The 19713-nt window shown below is 38.8% G+C and overlaps 1 protein-coding gene across 1 annotated transcript in view; it reads left to right on the forward strand.

Moving 5' to 3' along the window:
• The window catches only part of LRCH2 (leucine rich repeats and calponin homology domain containing 2), a 53605-nt gene extending 34459 nt beyond the window's left edge, over positions 1-19146 (forward strand). Inside the window, exons 13-21 of the mRNA XM_054213579.1 lie at positions 169-217; positions 1357-1473; positions 5015-5059; positions 5514-5564; positions 6581-6638; positions 8693-8805; positions 9909-10046; positions 10316-10393; positions 11560-19146. Of these exons, the coding sequence (XP_054069554.1) occupies positions 169-217; positions 1357-1473; positions 5015-5059; positions 5514-5564; positions 6581-6638; positions 8693-8805; positions 9909-10046; positions 10316-10393; positions 11560-11679 (769 nt within the window). The 3' untranslated portion in view covers positions 11680-19146. The remainder of the gene's footprint in view (positions 1-168; positions 218-1356; positions 1474-5014; positions 5060-5513; positions 5565-6580; positions 6639-8692; positions 8806-9908; positions 10047-10315; positions 10394-11559) is intronic.
• Positions 19147-19713: the final 567 nt, after the last annotated feature.

Genomic DNA, 19713 nt, shown 5'->3' on the forward strand with positions numbered 1-19713 from the left:
CTTTTTAGCCACCTTGTGACATCCTTAAACAGGTAGACAAACAAGGCAGTAGCACTGCAGAGAAGCTGCTCGTTAATAGGGTTCACTTTTTCTCATATTTTACAGTAACTTGGTTTTAAAGTACACAAAAGCAGTAAATGTCATAATGCCTCTTGTCTCAATTTGTAGTGTCTTGGCAGATGAAGTGAGTTCCCCCGTGTCCCCGTACAGCTGGCAGGTAAATATTCAAATGTGAAGGTGGTGGCTTCATATTTGAGTGATGTTTATTTTGTTTTGGTTTTTGGTTTTGTATTTCTGGCAGAAAACTTTTACACAGTCATACCATTGCTTACACACACAGTTACTGTATGTGTGTAATTGTGGTGGAAAATATAAAACCTTAGAAGAACTTACACTTCAAGATCATTTGACTTGTGTGTAATGGGGGCCTTTTCTTTTAAGAGCATATGGTACTAGCTTTAGGATCTTCAAACTGAGACATGAGTTTTACTTGGTTTTAATATTTCTTTACATACAAATTCTACTGCCTTACCAGTTGTTTTTTTTTTAATTTCTAAATGGTTTGAATTATTTATGCCTTCCATTCTCCATACCTCACTGAGAAGCTTGCATGATACGATAAAACTGCAGGGAAACTGTAAAGAATACTTTATTATTTTAGATTTTAATCCATCAGGTATTTGCAATTGCTTTAAATGGCCTGGTAGTCTAATATGAAGAAATAGTTGGAAATGTAGTTTTAGCCTTATTATGAAATGGACCCTTCAGATTGTCTGCTTTCGGTGTTCATAAAATAGACGTCTTCATACATATTCATTGTTTTTTTTAAGAATAAATACACTTAAGCTGTCTCTCCAGAATACATTGCACAATACAGTACTTTGAAAGAGAGATTTCTTTTCCAGCTAGTTGATATGTATAATCTTTTAAATAGGAACAGCAGACCAATACTTAAATTGTCTTCTTGTAGTCGTTCTTTTCCTGTGCAGTGAGTATTCAGGTACTGGATGTGCTAATGGCTAACCACACTCCCAACCGCTGGTTTGAAGTTATTTACGGGGACCTTAGGTGGCTTCCTCACATACCTGTAAAAATTAGGCTCAGAGCAGCAGAAAATGGTGTTATTTTCTTAGGAATTATTTCAGAGATTCTTTTTCTTCTATGAAATACGTTTTGGGACTTGAAGGGAAATAAGGGATTTCCACCGGAATCACCATTAAGACTGGTAACACTTTGGTGTCATAAAGCTACATTATGAGAGGCAAACAATTTGTCGTTCTAGTTCATACTAATTTGTGTTAGTGCACACGAGGCATATTTACCTTTTGCGTAAAAAAATATTTCTGAACCTCGTAGCCACTGGAAAACCAGAAGGATTCGATGGACGAGCAGCGTTGGCCAGAGACACAGCCAGTGATTTGGCAGAATGAAGAAAGAAGGAGAAGTAAACAAATCAGAAAAGAGTATTTCAAGGTAATGGGGGTGTGTGTGCATGGGTGACACTTTTTTTTCATGAGAGTGGAAGAAACTATAAGTAAAGGTAAGAAAAGGTTGTCATGCTTCTAATTTTGCATGTAACCTGTAATTTCTTAATTGGCTCTTTTGAGTTTAATAATAACATATATATATATATGTATATGTATTTAGGATCATGTGAGAGTGCAGGAAAATCAGGAGGAAAAAATTGACCAAATACTTTGTTTATCCTTCAAATAAAAGACAGTAATTTACAGTTGTCTTCTGGTAAAGCCAGTAACTAATCTTCAGTCATCGGTCCTTCCCCATCCATTTTGAGGGATGATTTTTTTTTTTTGGTAGGAAAAGATATATTAGCTTTTTGTGCAGCTTGGTTGTAAGAATGATTTATGCATTTTGGTTCTCACTGCATTAGTTTGCATTTTAGAGAGCATTTTAGAGAGGAAATTTTCTCTGGATTACTTTACTGCCGTAGTACATACCATTGGTCACCAGATGTCAGTATCTGCTTATTGCAGAACAGACGCGAAGTTAGAGCAGTTTGGGGGTATCGTAGAGAAATAGGAGAATTCTGACCGGTGTTAGGTTGAGTTAAAATGAAATTTCTCATATATGAAATTAGTTTTTTGGGTCTTTTGCCATCATACATCTTTATGAAATGCTGGGGAACTTCAAAGAAATGAAATTCTAGTAAAAACAGAGCATGCCATACAGCTCCGATACGTTCTTGTGATTATACAAGCTACTTTTTTTTTTTTTCCTGAAGAGTATGTGGAGTCGTATCCTAACTGGAATTCTACTGACCTCTTTCCACGGTTTTCATCCCTAAAGTAATTTTGCCCTGTGGCCTTTAAGGGGAAGGGGAAAGCCTTCGAAGTAGAACAGAATTCAGTCATTTGACTACTTAAACAGCTGTGCTGTTGGTACAGAAGACCGGCGTTAGTGATTCCTCATAACTTTAAAGGATGTGTTTAAATGCTAAGACAGATTTCAGCCTTGAGCTCTGTGCTGGAAGCAGGTACCTGAAGCGCATGACGTACAGCTATGGACATGTCTCAAAAGTAAATTAAGCAGGCTATATCAGTAACAAAAAATACTGTATCACTGATAGTTTCATTTGCAGAAAACAAGGCAATAAGCAAGTGAAACAAAGTCTGTCTTCTAAGGCAAACTGGGGGGAAAAAAAAAAGGTACCACTGCTGTTGTAAGAAACCAGTGAAAATACAATTCATACAGTGTCCGTGTTTTCTTGGCAAAAAAGCTCATTGAATGATTGTATCTGTACTGCCAAACATTAAAGTCTTAAGAATACATGCCAAATTACTGCAAGGGGCGTATTAGAACAGGGAAAGTTTACTTGGATCAGCATCCAGAAGTATTTATAGAGCATCTTTGTGTTGTATATTTTTATTGTGCAGTTGTATTGTGCAGCAGAAGGGTAGGAGAATGCCTGCAAGAATCAGAACTCCTTTTCTTGTGGCATTGCACTGAATTCTTGCTGGAGCCTGAACTCTTTTGTGGCATTAAGTATGTGAAAAGAATCTTATCACTGAAGACAATTTTATCAAGCAAAATGCCTTCCCCCTGCCCCCACCCTGGGAATAGTTTGCAGTTGTTTTGGATCCTGGCTACGTCCAAGCTGAAATTCTTGTTAGCATATCCACAATGGAAAAGAATTACTATGTGCTAGCTTTGATATGGCTAATTATGGTGGAAAAACATGAACACTGAACTGGCCAAAGGCCTGTAAAACAGAAGCCAGCAGCGGAGCTCTGCAGGGCATAGAAAATCAGACTTTGCTTCATCAGCTGCCAAAGTAATATATATCCCTGTACTGCAAACATAAAGGAAATAAACCCAAGAAGAGAAAGATCCAGTCATGGACATATGTAATAGGTCTCTGTCTGATTCCTGATATGTAATAGGTCTCTTTCTGCTCCATTCATAGCTTAAAAAAAACCAAAACAACAAACAAAAAAACCCCCTCAACAACAGAAACAAACGAAAACATCAACCCAAACCCCCTCAAAACAAACAAAAAACCAAAACCACCAGAAAACCCCACAAACCAGAACAGAATCCCACAAACCAACAACTGACGCTTTATTCAGTCGTGCATTTAAGTTGCCCAGAAGATGAACGGCAGTAGGGTGGCTACCAAAGCTGTGTTGGTCCTGGACCCTGGATCTCAAGAGAGGTGCTGTTCACCGTTGTCAGCATCATCCATCCTGTAGTTCAAAAAGCTGTTGAGAATTCAGTGCTCTAAAGCTGTTCAGTTTCACAGTCTCGCAGTGCTCAGGTAGAACTTGGAAGAAGGCAAGCATCTCCTACGTGTAACTAATAAATATAGCTTTCTGTTGCAGAGCTATCTAAGTTTACATGTTTGTTTAATATTAAAGAGCATAGTTGCAAGTCAGGTTTTTCTTCCTTTTTAAGAAATTCTTCCAACTAAAACCTATATGTACCCCAGAAGTCAGATCTTTAAAGGACAGCCATCCTTCCAGTCCCAAGGTTAGTCTCTTAATTTAGCCTGTGTTATAGCAAAGATGGGTCGCCCAGCCTCATACACACAACATTTACTGGAGTTGTGTAGTGATGGATCTTTTTAATTCTAGCTGCATGTTTTTTCCATTTTTTGTACGCTTGCTCTGCAGACAATGAAATAGGCTTGTTTTCTTAAATACCTCTTTTCTAAATTTCTTCCTTCAATCGCTCCAATTCCTGTACTTCCAGGGTGATCAGGCAGTGGGACAGCGATGAAGGCATCGCGCAACAAATCAGACAGCTGTGGAAAAAGTGCTGGTCTTAAATAGATGAAAGGATGTGATCAGGCTTTGAAGCTGTAAAGGAAATATTGATTTCTATTTTTTTTGTTGTTAATTTAGGTTTTTTTACAATTGCAGGTCAACTTCTCAAAGTGTAAGCAATCTTAGTTACATAACGAAATATATTGGAGCAGTAAATTTCATGGGTTGCATAATTTTTTCTAACAAATACTGCTTGTAGCAGTTTGTTAAGATGTTTTCACTTGGATCAACTTTTGTATCAGAGAACAGTTTGGGTTGGAAGGGACCTTAAAGCCCACCCAGTGCCACCCCCTGCCCTGGGCAGGGACACCTCCCACCAGACCAGGTTGCTCCAAGCCCCGTCCAGCCTGGCCTTGAACCCCTCCAGGGATGGGGCAGTCACAGCTTCTCTGGGCAACCTGGGCCAGGGGCTCACTGCCCTCGCAGCAAAGAATTTCTGCCTCAGATCTCATCTAAATCTCAACATGCAGTCAGAGTTATCTAAATAGGGTAAGAGCATATTTAGTTTTAAAATGCTCTTATCCTTCATCAACATAATGAAGATTTTGACTCTCCTAGGAACTAGATGTTCCTTTTCTGTTTTACTTCTTTTTTGCTCCTTTGATTCTGTAACATGTGTTTTTTCTCAGCAGCTTCACCAGTAATAAGTAACATCTGAGTGATATCGAGCCATTTAGTTCAAATGAAAACCATACTTCCATTTTAAAGTAATAATTGTGTGTCTTTTGCAGTATAAGTCTTCCAGAAAGAGTTCAAGTGGAAATGAAAATGATGAGGTGAGAAAAAGCAATTGTGTAAAATATTTAAGAAAATGTTTTACTTATTTGTCTCTTATGAACACCTCCGAGCCACAGAACTGGAGGGTATCTAGAGTCGACACAAACAAACTTTGCATTCTAAAGCCGTATGGAAATAAGTATTATACTCCCTTATTGGAAAAAAGTCATCAAGATTGTGTACTGGGGAAAAGTAGGACATTCCGTGATTTACTTGCTTTGGTAATAGAAAAGTTAATTTCTCTACCAAGCAGAGGTAATGTAAAAGTAATATTCAGCATAAACAGTGAACGGTGTTTCCTTGACTTAAGTGTCTTTAAATTTAGTTGCTGCCAGTTTGTCACATACTTGACAAATGTTGCATGTCTCACGTATTGTGTATTTCATAATTTCATGTTTCTTGTTACATCATAATTTTCATTTTTATAATTTCGTCTCTTTGATTTCTTTTTAGCAAGACAGTGATAATACTAATGTGTCCCCACAGTCTCCTGTGTCGTCTGAGGTACAAGTTTGTGGTTTTGTTTTTCATTCAACGAACATTTCTTTGTGCGCATTGCTTGTCACCAGGTTTCCCATGCAGATACAGAGCTGTTAGTTTCCTTTGAAACCACAATTAGAAATATTTCATCATCATAAAAATTCAAAAATAGAAACTAGAGACAGATCCTGCAACTTATTTCACCTTTGTAACTGCCTGATCTCTCCCTAGATTTCTTCTTTTTGACTGCTGCATGGAAAGCTGCATTGCTTTGTCTCCGTTATTTTTCCTAATGAAAATAGCTAATAAAACAAAAACAAAATTTACCGTACTTTGTAGGTGTCCCATGCACTAGCCATCCAGAGAATTTTAAGTAAAACTTGTGGTTTTAGTATTTTCTATACCACGGGGAACCCAAAGGTGCTGAGAGGTGTTGGAGAGTTTCATCCTCTTGGTGCTGGCGGTGGCTTTTGCGGTGCAGCCCTGCAGCTCTGCTCCCTGCCTGAGCCCTCCGGCCTCCGGGGAAGGCACACCAGGAACTATCGGCACTTCACCTGCTGGAGCGGAATGAGAACCTCCAAATGCAGTGAAACCAGTTGAAATAAGGGTCTCTCGTATACATACCAAATTACGGAGTGCAGCTCTTTTTAGATGGTGAAATGAGAAATACCTTTTCTGCATAACTGAAAGTAAATATTTCTTAAGAAATATTTTGATGTTAAGTGTTGGGGTGACATTCGTAACCGCTTACAGGTGGCTTAGAACTCTGTTCGCAGAATGGTTTGCAGTAGTTTGAAATGGTTTGGAGTAGACTTTAGTTGATCTGGTGCTGCTTTTCTTCCTCAGTAAGATAATTTTATCTGCATTTAGTGAGGTTACTTTCATTGTATTTATTTTATACTGTCCACTTCAAAAGAGCGTGTTACAGTTAAGCAGGACTCAGTTTTCTTAGGCAAGAATAATTTCAACACTGTCTTGATGGGAACAAAAGTCAGTTCTTCTAATGAATAGAAGAAAATTGATGTTCTCTCTTTTAACAGGATTACGAAAGGACGGATGGTAACATTCATGGTCCGTTTGGTCTCAAACCAAGGTCAGGTAAGCTGCTGTTCTCTAACATAGCATGATAGATCAGACGTTTATTTCCCAGGCTGGAAGAGATGGTAAGGACAGCAGATGCATGAACTGGAATGAATATGAAGCTGCACAGTGTACTTATCATAAGGCATAGTGCTGGGAGAGACACAGACAGCTGCTTTGGCAAAGGAATAATTGAAAGTTCCCCAAGTTGGACAGTAATTTATTTTTTTAATTAATTTTAATTTTTTTTCCCCTGCTGATTTATTTTGTGCTTATTTAGTCACTGTCAAAGAACAGGGAAACAGCACACAATTGTTCTCTAGACCTGATGGCTGAGGTAGGAGGGTTTCAAGACAGGCAGGTTTTTGTAATTTGTCCTGTGAAAGGATGCCCTGGGCAGAGCTTTGCCAGGAGGTTTGTGGTTTAGTACTTCTTCGCACCCTGACTCTTCCAGAACTGCCATACCCTCATAAGAAAGTTGTGCTGTCTAAAGCAGACTTTTGGTCCTCTGAAATCTGGGTAGAAATAACACAATTTATTTTCTTTGCAGTTACAGTATTCTTTTTGTTACAATATTTTTTTTTTTCTGTGCAAGTGTCTATGAATATTGGATATCAACAGTCTAAAACACAGTTTGGAAAAGCCATTGTGCAATCCTTTTTCCAGTTAATACCACTCTTATCTGGTTTTAAGGGAACAATCTTTGTGTAAATTTACTACGAAAGAACGATCTCATCTTTTTAGTCTAATTTCATTCTGTGTTTATGGTAGCAAGGCTTGACCTCCTTAATGCTGGCCTGTGAGCCCTTAGGAGCAGAGTACGTCTGGCCGAGGTCATGCACGTGGCTCCTTCGGGGCCCTTCAGGCCCTTGAGATTTGTAAGCAGTTGCGTGAAACTCCTGTGTCAGCCTTGGTTAGGTTAGTCGCATGTACCAGGACATGCCTTGCTGGGATCGTTAGAGGGCTTCAGCTATCCACATCCCTGGCTGGGGGAAGGCGCAGACTGGATAGGAGGGAAGAGGCTTGGTGGGACTTTCCAGCCCATCTTTTCTCAGCACGGTCGTGGGCTTCCTCGGAGCTGCTGCCAGCTCGCGTCGGTGAAACGGCAGCACCCCTTTCGCTCAGTGCTAGGAAAGCAAAGGGTGTCTTGTTTCTTCGTTACAAGCCAAAGTTGTTATGGTTTTAGATGCTTCTATAGATACTGTCAGTGACATGGAATTGTGTTTTTCTGTATGCAAACTATATACTCTCATAATATATAAAATCAGGGCAGTGATTTCAGGAGTATGTGTATAAATTCTGTTACTTTTGATTGTTAGATCTCTCGCTAAAATCCAAACTATTAGAAACAGTATCGAAAGTTCTGAAGGTGTAACTATTGATTTTTTTTTCTCAAAAGCATGGAATAAAATACTTAAGGATACGGTGGTATTGTAACCAGAGTGTTTATTTGCCAGTGTGCTATAAAATAATAGAATTGTTGACAGCTTTCTGACCATAAAGAATAGTAAAGTGAATGTAATTATTTAACAGACCTCCTTTTTAAAGAACAACTCTGAACTTGTAGATGGGATGTTTCATGTTTTTTCAATTAGTTCTTTACTAAAAAAACACTGCACCTGTGCATATACACACCTAACACAGGCACATGTGTGCCTGTGTGTCTGTATATATATTTTATGTCTTTCATTGTAAGTTTTGTCAGAGTTCTGTCCTTTTTTTTAGCCTCCGTAAAGATGTCATATTGAATTAAAAGTAAAATACAATGAAAATACTTTCAAAGCTAGATTGCAAGACACGCTTGCAAAAGTGCAAACGGATACTTGAATGATGAAGTCAATTCTGTCTCCATGTTTTCTAGTTTTATCTATTTGCATTTAAGTAAGATGATCTGTGTATTTTATTTGGAAGATAAGTTTCATAGACAGCATGTTTTCTGTCAGGATACTTAAATATATTTGTTTGGAAAAGTTCTGCAGCTTCTTTCACATTTTTATCCTTGGCGGTAGATTTTTAGTCATAGCACTTTTTTAATCTGAATTCTGAAAACTAACTTCACTAATGTTGAATAGCTTTCAGCCGTGCATCTCGCCCGGACTACGGCGCAGTGGATCCTGGATTTACAATGAGGAGGAAAATGGAGCATTTAAGAGAAGAAAGGGAACAAATAAGACAGCTTCGCAATGTATGTACCATTATTTACTGTTTGGGTGCAGTACGCTTAGTTTGCTGTGTACCACAATTTAAACCTTTAAAATAAAGGCCTGCCAATCATTGCAGCTGTACAAGGGCATCTCTAGTGATATTTCGTCCTGAGGAATTTCACGTTACGGGCTACACTGGTCCTATTTTTGGTCCAACGAAGATACTAACCAGGAACTAAATGGGTTTTTAGCTGGAAAATTAAGTGAAATGAAAAATGAATATTTTTTTGTAAGGTTTCTGAGTTTTTAGGTTTTCCTAGGGAGCTAGTAAGTCTGTCTGTGTTTGCTGCTGTGTGACCTGAGATTTGAAGGAAGATGCTCATAGTCTTCTGAATGGCCAAATGGTTTTTGAGTGTAGAAAGTTGCTGTAGGTTATATGCTACTGAATGTGATCTGAATTTCAGACTTCCGGTACGTTGTTTTCTGTATGGTTCTGATCTCAAGATATTTCACAGTTATAGTTAACTGTAAATCGTAGCAGCTCTGCTTGCCAGGGAGGTACTGATTTGGGGTGTGACTTCTCTGAAGGCTGTTTGTGCCTTGTCTGGGTCACTTCTGGCTGGTTGCTGGGGTGGGAATAAAACAAGTGGGGACACTTCGTGGCCACCCTTTCCTTGGCTGTCATTCATGCTGTCATCGCATGAATGACAGAGCCATGCCCAAAGTGGTTGTGTTCCCTTTTCCCCCCTGACTTCTCCTAGTAAAACTGTGTGTGATTTCAACCCGCAAATTCTGCACGTTAACAGCTAATGGGGTATTCAGCCTACCATTCCTGTCCTTAAATTTCCTATTATGAATGGTGAGTTCATTATCTGGCTTTGAGAGCTATGTATCGTGGTAGTTGTTGGCTGAATGTCTTTTGCAATGCGTGTAGCTATGTCATTACATTCCCTTTTGCTTGTTGGTTTGGGTTTTTTTTAAGGTTAGCGATAAAAGGATATTTGTACTCAGAGCGTGATTGACTCCATTTACGTAATTTTATTATTAAAATGTCCCTTTTAAATGGAATGCTTTTCAATATCCTGAATTTTAAATTAAAAACTAGCTAATGTTGACAGTAACTTACTTCTGAACTTTTTAATAGAATCTTGAATCAAGGTTAAAAGTAATTTTGCCAGACGACATCGGAGCAGCATTGATGGATGGAGTGGTTCTTTGCCATTTAGCCAATCACATACGGCCACGCTCTGTTGCCAGCATTCACGTACCATCGCCAGCAGTGGTAAGTCATTTATCTCACTTTTGTTGCCTCTTATGTGAAAGCAAGCTTTTGAAGTTCAATCCTAAAACATCATGAATCATGTTTACCACATTAATTGGCTGCATTCCTCACTTTTTTCTGCAAAAAAAAAAAAAAAAAGAAACAAGGCTCGGAAGTGTAGTTTAAGAGCTGTTTTCATAGAATTTGCTTTGTGTTTTAGCAACTGTTACTGCATTTGCATCAATCCTTCACAAATGTATGACGGAAGATCTAACATCCTGTCTTTACAGCCTAAACTCAGTATGGCAAAGTGCCGAAGAAATGTTGAAAACTTTCTTGACGCTTGTAAAAAATTGGGCGTTCCACAGGTATACCAATTGCTTTATTGACTTACTATTAATAGCCACAGAAAATGTCAGCAAATACTGAAGTTGGGTTTTTGGGGGGGCTTAATTCAGGGGGCAGTAGTTATTATAACACTGACCAGGAACTTGAAGATCTGAAAAGAAGTTCCATTTCTGGCCTGTGGCATGAACTTCAGGAAGATAATTTATGGGTTTCTATTCTGTTCTTTATAGTAAAAATAATGCTGACTTCCTTGTAAAATCAATTGTCTAAGCAAAAGAACTGATGCAAGAGAATGGTGTTGTGATATTGGAAAGTCTTGAGTTTAGCAGCTCACCTAGGCATGAATTTCAGTGTCTGCCTAGGAAGAATAGTGCAATTACAGAAATATGTAGCCTAACTGATTATCTATCTCTTTAGCGTGGCTGTAGTTGCAGCCCATTATTCATGCTTCTGTTGCCCAAGTTCATCCTCTTGCTTGCCCTTATGAGGGGGAAAAAAAAGGCTAAAGATCAAATCATTTCCTGCATATTACAAGAGACAAAAAACTCCCTTGACCCTTTTTAGTGGAACAAGAAAATTAGTTCACGGATTTAGAGGCCTGGGGTGCTGCTCTGCCACAGTTTCTATCTAGTGTGGAGCCACAGCCCCTTCAGATGTCAGAGATGCCAAGATTTCCCTTCTCCGTACACGTAACACCAGCTGTCAGCTGGGGAAATGGTCTGGCGTCTGCTGAGTTTTGAAACGGAAAGGTGCCTTTCTTGGGGAATGGCTCGTTACTGGGACCCAGTTTATCAGCACTTCAAAGTTTTCCCAAGGGGAAAATTGGTAATAAGGCTACAAAAGAAGGGATGGTGGGAGTAGGCCACTGAGCCGACAGTGCCCATCAGCCTGTTTATATGTGCTGCTTATGGAAACCAACAGTGTCTTTGTCTTTATGAAATTAGCAGGTTTTTATGTATCTTCTGATGTTGTCATAGTTTTAACACTTTTAACAGCTCTTAGATATAATTAGTTTCTGACCATTTTGTTACTGTAGAGAGCCACATACGAAATTGAAGGCCAAAGATACCTTCTATGCAAGTGTCTTTTAGTGATGTATGCGTGACTTCAGAGAGAACGTGTTTGTTGCCCACGTTGGGAGAAAAAAATGACTGAACCTTGATACACGTACCGCTTTATTTTGCAGGAGAGACTTTGCTTGCCTCATCACATTCTGGAGGAAAGGGGTCTGGTGAAGGTTGGCCTCACAGTTCAAGCTCTGCTTGAATTGCCGACATTGAAAGTATCTCAGCTTTCCTCCATGTGACGTGACTTCTTGAAGGCAGACAGTTTACCATTCCATCTGTCCGTTGGATTGCTCTGAAGCAGTTCAGCTTCCTCCGTGGGAACATCCAAGCCATCAAAAACTAGTATCTGTCCAGATGCTGTGGAGAGCCTTACTTTGGAGTTGTATGTGAAAACCTTGGAGTCAGCTGACAGTTATAAGAACACAATTATTCTTTTTTTTCTTTTCTAATTGGATGCACAAAGAGATTGCGGTAGCATCAGGTTCTCTTTCCCGTTAAGTTAAAAGCTACCATTTAACAGCTCACAGTGTTACAGTTAAATGCTGGATTTCTGTTCCTACATTGAAAATGTTGTTTGAATTTTTTTCAGAAGTACAAAGCACGCCTTCCCCCTTTAATCTTTCCAGTCAATCATTTGATTTAAAGGTAAGACAAAAATGTAGCCGTGGTATGATGGTAAAAATGCGAGCGACTGATCACTTTTAATCCACTTTCACTCTCTCGGAAAGCTTGATATTTGCGTTCTTTATTTTTTGCACTCCTGATTGTGACTTACACACTTCTAACATTGCCAGTATTTACTCTGAGTGTCTGGTGATTACACAAAGCAGTGTACAATGGGAAAAGGACACATTTTATTGAGTTTTTTCCAGTCTTCTAGGTTGGTGCCAAATATTTTTTCTTTCAGTTGTACTGTAGATTGTTTACATGTGAAGTGCCTGTGTAATTGATAACTCTTAATAGTCTTAAGCATTTTTGAAATTTCTTTGTTTAAAATAGATAAAATGGAAATTTTTAAATATTTTAATAGTTTTTTGTAAAATCAGTACGTGAAGATTTAAGTAATACTTCACATTTTTCATGTTGGGTGTTTTAAGTTTGTTGCACAATCTAATTGGTTATTTTGTTGTCTAATAATTAGAAATTACTGTAAATACTTTTTATTTATGATATTTAATTTGATAATACCTAATCACTTTTGGTTTAATGTATTGTTGGACAAAAAAGTTGTCTACTTTTCTTTGGTTTTGACAAATATACATGGTGAGACATGAGGACTAGTGATGCACACAGAGTTGTTTGGGACATTTTGATAAAACTGCCAAAATCTCAGGTTTACGCTGTGACTTTCAGGATAATGTGTAATATTGCTCCTGATCTCACATTACATTTTTACAACAGGTATATCCATAATTTAGTTGAGAAAAATCAGTGTTTATCTTTTTAGTGTTTACGGGACTTATTGTGTAATTTACCGAAGTGTGGCATAGCACACAAATCAGTTTGTACAGACGTCACTGTGCTGAGACATTAGACTTTTCTGGATAAATGTGAAAAATTTCCACTGCGGTGGGTTTTTTTTGAGAGGTTTGAGTTTATGTATTTGTTTGCTTCTGCACAAATTCTCTGTGTTTTGAGAATATTCTGAAACCATGCACAGTTGAGTTCTTCTCTGAACGAGTTGCAAATAATTTCATAATTTTAGTAATAAATCTGTTTGCATTAGTTTGTTCTTCGTGAATAGGCAGTTCAATTAAAAAAAGTTCTGACTGTCACAGATTTTTTTTTTTTTTTTATTTCAGGCTAAGCTAATTTTGGTTGAGGGATATGTTTGCCAAGCATGTAACGAGATTTGATTCTGTTCTTTCCAGTTGATGGAGACCCCATGTAATATAATTCATAAAAGAATGAGGGAGGGGTATTGTTCACTCCCTGCTTCATTCACTGTAGTCCTTAAAATCAATAGCTGAGTAGAAAAATAACCTTTTTCTGATGACAAGATTTTTTTTTTTTAAAGATACATTATTTTTAAATCCATTGAAACAAGCTGATTCATGTATAAAAGTTAAAACCCACTAGTATTTATTTAGTGTTTTCTTACAATACAGCTCGTGGAGAGGCTGGTGTAGAACTTAATTTGCAAAGTCCTAGGTGTAAGTCTTAGGTTACATAAATACTTGTCGAAGGAAACTGAATTGCTTTGACCTTTGAAACACGGTATTTCAAATCTCACTAATTGTTTTTTAAGTCATTCACATAATAGTCATTTTAACGATTTCAATATCTATTTTTCATCAAGGGCGGTATCTGAAAAGTCATGCTAAGACTAAAATGAAAAAGTACTATAATTCATTACCAAAATGCTTGTTGTATGCTACATTTGAAGAACAACCATTCAAGAAGAATAAGTCATTGTCTCTCCATTCCTTGCTACGGTACTTGACAACAACCAAGTTCTCTTTCAGTGCGTTAGCCGCAGAGTTGCTAACTGTAAATTGTCACTGTCAGTTACGTGGTCTAAACTGATCTTCCCTACTATGTCATTGTCATGGTTAAATACGTTTTCTGATCTTAAAGTAACTTTTCTCCTACTAGACCTAAATTTATAAAGTTATATCACAGTGTAAAGATTAAGAATTCCCTTGATGTAGCATGCCAGTTTAACTTTTTTTTAGGCTTAGTTTATTTCATAAGTAACGTGAAAACTGGATATAAAATTAATGTATTCATTTAAACTGTATCTCTGAAGTTGAAAACTACTAAAACAACTTTTCCTTTTTTAGTACTATGGAGTTCTTCCCCACAAACAAGTTAGAAACAGTCTTGCTTTGCCATTCATTGGAAATTATTATAGCCGCCTTCATGCTAATGGGGAAGGATAATCATGATTCTTCCAGGGCTTCCTTTTTAGCATTGCAAAGATTAAAGCCTACAAGTAATTCTAGGAGCAATCTGAGAAAAGGTCTTCTGTGCCTGGATGAATCTTTTTCTCATCTTTCTGTAGCTGCTTTTACAAATAATAATAACCTAAAGCCTTGCTAAAATTGTCTGTTCCCATCGTGATTTTTTAGGAGCAACTGCAAAAAAGATGCTAAAGAATTTTAAGTTTTAATTTTAAAGCAGCCTGTGGAAATTGTTGCTGTCTTCCCTGTACTAGAGTTTGCTTACTATCCCCCCTTGCTCTCTTTCCATTTGATTCCCAGCATCTTCTTACTTATTTTTGTTTGCTCATAGATTGAGTGACTTCCCGTTGTTCATTACTGCATGCCACTTGCCTCCTTCCTCTTTACTTTTTTTTAAAGAAATCACTCCAGTGGCATCGGTGAACTGCTGTGATTCCCGAATCCCTGCTCCCAACATTTAGTATGTTTGAGATACCCTTTTTGTATTTTGTTTAGGATGCAATGTCATTACTTAATACTTGGTGCAACTGGTAGGATGGTTAAAAACAGAGGCCTGCCCAATTTCTGTTGTAGTCACTGAGTTTTCACTTTGGATGTGAAGAAAAGTCAACATTAAAAGCTTTAGGAAACTGCACTAGGTTTTCCTAATAAATTTAAGAGTTAACTAGGGTGCTCTTGTTATTGTGAATGCTATACAAAATTACTGCAATAATGTGGTATGAGCTGTCAATCACAGAGTGAATCAACAACAAGGGCTTCTGGCCTTGTATGGTTTCCTGGTTTTTTTTTTATGTCACTGGATGCAGTACAACGCACATGAATGATCTTTCGTTTAAGCAATAATGTCCCAGATATTGTGAGACCTTAAAGCAGCAGCATTAAAATAATCATTGTGAAGTGTGGCAGGGTCCCACATGGTGTCTCAGAAATGCTCTGCAGCTGGGGCCTTCCAAAACACAACCAAGCGCTAAAACTGTTATAAAATAGGGAAGAACACATTTGTAACAATAACTTAACTATGACCTGAATCATAAGGATTTCTAGGTAAAATCCTAGCTGCACTGAAGTCCATGCAAGTTTTTGCTCTTGACTTCAGTAAGGGATTCACCTTTTTAATTAATGGCACGCGTGAGCTGCAGACCATAGGAAATGTGGCTTAAACTGGCCATGCTTTAGTGTCAAATTCTTGACTAAAAATAGCGATCTCGGGTAAGTCAAAGGAAGCCATAAAATTTATTTAATACAAATTTTCTGATGTGCCATATGCAGTATTAGACGGTAGAAAAAGTCACTTTGAAGCACAGCTTTCCTGCCCTGGGAAGGCGGTGCGTCACCTCAGCGAAACTGCAGAGGAGGCCTACCAGCAGTCTTTACCGCGCTAAAAACGTTATTTCAAATATTGTTTAGCGTCAGCCTTCTCGGCTTTTGACATAAATCCGTAGCCAAATTCAAACAAAAAATGAGAAGGCGTCTGTTTTCACTAAAGCTGGATTTCCACCAGTCGTCTCTGTATCAAAGAGAAGGCCCGAGGGCCCGGCACTTCTTCCTGCTGCTGGACGAAGGGAGGTGCTGGATTTAATCCAGCAGCCATCTTCCTGCTGGGATGGAGCTGGGGGCACGGTAATAATGCACCTCATTTCAACTGCCAGCAACTTGCAGGAGATTTTTGCACTTTCTGCAGCTGGGAGATGATTTTTGTATTGGTAAATCAAATTTCTCTTTCCTCACTAAGTCAGACTAATGTATGTGTTTCTTTCAAGAGGTACGTCCTATTAAACGGCAACCTCTGCTTGAAAACCAAAAGCAAATAAACTAAACGCCACCCCAACACGCACAAAACTGGGGAAATATATCCTGTTTACAGGTGACTCTTTGGAATTTAAAAAAAAAAAAAAAGCGATTAAGGTGAGGAATGGGAAAGGCGAAGTGTGGTTGTCCGGGGAGAGGGTGCTCTGAGTTGATTTCGCGTTGAACCACTTCCCAGTGAAAAGCCTTTAGATTTAGTAGCGAAAGAAATAGATGTTTTTTCACTGTTTTGTGCAGGGGGAGGCGAATCCTTCAGCCCACGGCGCTCCCCGCAGAGGGTCCAGTGACAGGAGCGTGTGTGTTTTGGCTGGCCGTGTCCTGGGGCTGCAGGGAGCAGTGTCAACCTGCGGGGCTGTGTCGCCGCCGGGCTGGCCCCTGCCTGGCCTCCTCAGAGGAGAGACATCTCCTTGCTCCACGCTCCTCCTGCAGAAGCTGCGGAATTCTTTTTAAATAGATGTTTGTGATCTGAATAGAAATGCTAAGGAAAGCGGTAGCTTTACTTGAGAGTACTAGACAGCACAAGTTTACCACCGGTTTGAATTCCAGCAGCAAGGAGCACTGTGGGGAGCAGAGGAGCCTTGTGCTGGGACCTCAGAGCATCCCCGAGCGGAGGTTGCACCACGGCTCTTACAGGTCAGCGTGGCACTTGTCCCCTCATGGCACTTGTCCCCTCACGGGAGCCAGTCACAGCAGTCCCTTGGCAGAGGGAGGGACAGAGACAGTCCCTGTCTCTTGTCCCGTAGCAGCACACTGGGATATCTGGAATAATTTACAAATGGAGGGAAATGCCATCTGTATTTTTTTTAATCAGGAATTTTATAGCGCAGATCTTTTTGGTAAAATAAATACGAAGGTAAAAAATTATTCTCTTCCTGTGAAGAAAACTTCTGCTGATCTTGACTGTTAAAATACAGAATGTATGTGATTAAGGGAATTTTAGATTAAACTTGCCACTGCGCAGGAGCCGTTCTGGCTCCTCTGTTCCTTATGTAATAAAAAGCCATTTTGCTTTATTTGTCTTTAACTATTTCATATAGTACAGTTCTGACAACATACTATCTTAAAACTGGGGTTATGTGCAGTATTTGTTCCCTCATTGGTTTTGACCTTTTTTTTTTTTTTTTTTTTGCCCTGCAAAATTGCTGTAAGCTACCTGATTAATTTCTATGGAAGGAATGCAAATTATCAAAATGACATAATCAGTCATTTCTAGTTTACGTGTTTTATGGCCAACTACATTTTCAAAGAAGAATTATTTTTTTCCCTACATGTTTTAGAATCCTGATCTTAAAACAAACAAAACCAAAAAGTCTTTCCAGAACTATTTTAGTATCTTACCGAGTGTTGAAAGAGAAAAATAGCTCAAACTGACAGCAAATTGAATTGTTTTGGGAAACTTTCCATTTTGGCAGCGTTAGGTTTACAGTTGGACTCAATGGTCTTAACGGTCTTTTCCAACCTAAATGATGCTATGACTTCAGTGGAACCAGAATTTCCCTCAATAGTTTTGTAACTGAGCTACAACATGAAGTCAGTCATGTAAAATGAATTCTTGGCACTAATGAGGATTTCCTCACTTTCAAAATTATGTGAAATAAGGCAAACGTAACTTCCCCCCCCCCAATAGTTTTATGAAGGCAGATTGTGAAATGGAGAATATTTGGAAATAATTTGGAAATAATTACAAAGATGCTTTTTTTTTGCTTTTGTTTCATTTTGACGTTCGAGTGACCCAGCGGCATCTTTCCAGGATCGCTGTGTCTGTCCCGTGCCTGGCGCAGAGGCTCCCCGGGGTATTAACGCGCTTCCTGCGGCCTGTGCCCACCCTGGCTGCGGTTCCCCGTGGGCGCTGCAGAGGCAGGGGGGGTTCAGTGGATTTCCTTGCGAATAATGTAAATGCTTTTTGCTCTTCTGTAATGCGTAGAACGAGGGAAATGCGTTTGCTTTTTCCATTCTCATTCTGGTGGTGTTCAGTTGTTTTATTTTGTAACTGGTGGTTCTAGAATGGGTACGGGAAGGTGTGCGGCCGTGGCAGGAGGAGGTCTGAGGCACAGCTGGAGAGTGACCACTTAAAAATGGATGCCTAATTGTGTATATACTTGCAACATTTTTGATAGTGCATTTTAATTCATTTTGCATTTCATGTTCTTGTAAAGCCCATCTTCCACGTTCCTGAAGATTGTCTCCTTGTACAATACTGTATTAATTCCTTTTTCAGGACTTCCATTATTGCTGGAGCTTCCGACATAATGTTCCTTTTGAAAAATGTTCCTATTATTTTTTTTTTTGTAAATAGCTTTTTTGTATTAAATTTGCATGGATAAACACCCACATTTCCAAAAAGCAGTGTACATACTCTCTGTATAAAATACAAACTGTTTCATAACTTTCATGTAGTCAAGTTATTCGGTTTGATTTCACTTCAGTTTTTATATATTCATAGTAAATAATGAGACTTTGTTGTATGTTCTTTCAGATGTCTATGTTGTCATTTTGATAGATAAGCGACCTGCATCACTCCAAAGCAGGAAATATGTTCTTTTATAATGACAGACAAATGAAATGTGAACTTTTATTCCAGAGAAGTAGAGGATGTTTTTACATAGGAAATACGTCAGGACGTCACCTGCACTTCTAGCAGGGTCTTTCCGTGCTTTCCCATCTTACACAACAAGAAAACCACCCTATGTCTTACAGCAGGTATATTTGGAAAAACATAGTTTTCTGAATCTTGCTGATAATAAGTTTAATCCAGTAGCGACCCCTCCCTTCCCTGGCTTGGATCTGGGAATAGCCCGGATCACCTTTTGTGGTCACTAGATGCAGCAGTAGGGAAACAGAGCTGCCAGGTTTTGGAGCAGTAGGTAAGTTAGGTTATTCCAATTTAGGTTAAAATAGAGTTCTATATGACAAAATTGATTTTTTTACCTTAATTTCTTTCACTTTAATTAAATATTTGGACAATTCTGTTATTAAACTTGAATACTGAAAGTCGAAGATTCTCTTTTGAGAGTTGTTTTTTCCCCTGTGAGACCTTGCATTCTGCACCTGCAGGCTGAAGCTCAGCTTGGGCCGAGAACACAGAAATTGAGGAAGAGCATCACAATGCAAGCAAATGCCATCCCCTGACACAGGCATCTACGCTGTTGGAACTTTTTTTTTTTTTTGAGGGTTTGTGGTGGAAACTTCTGAAAGTCTGTTGTTCAGTTTCCAGCTCTAAAGGAAACTTTCCTCTTATGAAAGGGCCTTTTTGGGTCTCCAAGGGCAGTGGCACCATGTGCAGAGGCCTCTGTTCCAGGCTGGATTCTGTCATTCCTGCCTGTCCTTGGCCATCTCCTCCTGGGGAAGGGCACTGGTGAATAAGGGAAGTGTTACAAGCAAAAAAAAAAAAATAAATCTGAAATTTCCACCTGACATGTATTGAGAGAAATGTAAAATACATGAAGCTTTGCAGTATAGATTTCATTATTATTTGAGCTTGGTGTGTTTAGATACAGATTATCAGCTGTGGATAACATGGCTCAGACATGGACTTTTTCACTGGGTGATGCAAGTTTTGTAAGT

This window comes from Rissa tridactyla, chromosome 9 (assembly GCF_028500815.1).
Source record: "Rissa tridactyla isolate bRisTri1 chromosome 9, bRisTri1.patW.cur.20221130, whole genome shotgun sequence".
Classification (NCBI taxonomy): Eukaryota; Metazoa; Chordata; class Aves; order Charadriiformes; family Laridae; genus Rissa; species Rissa tridactyla.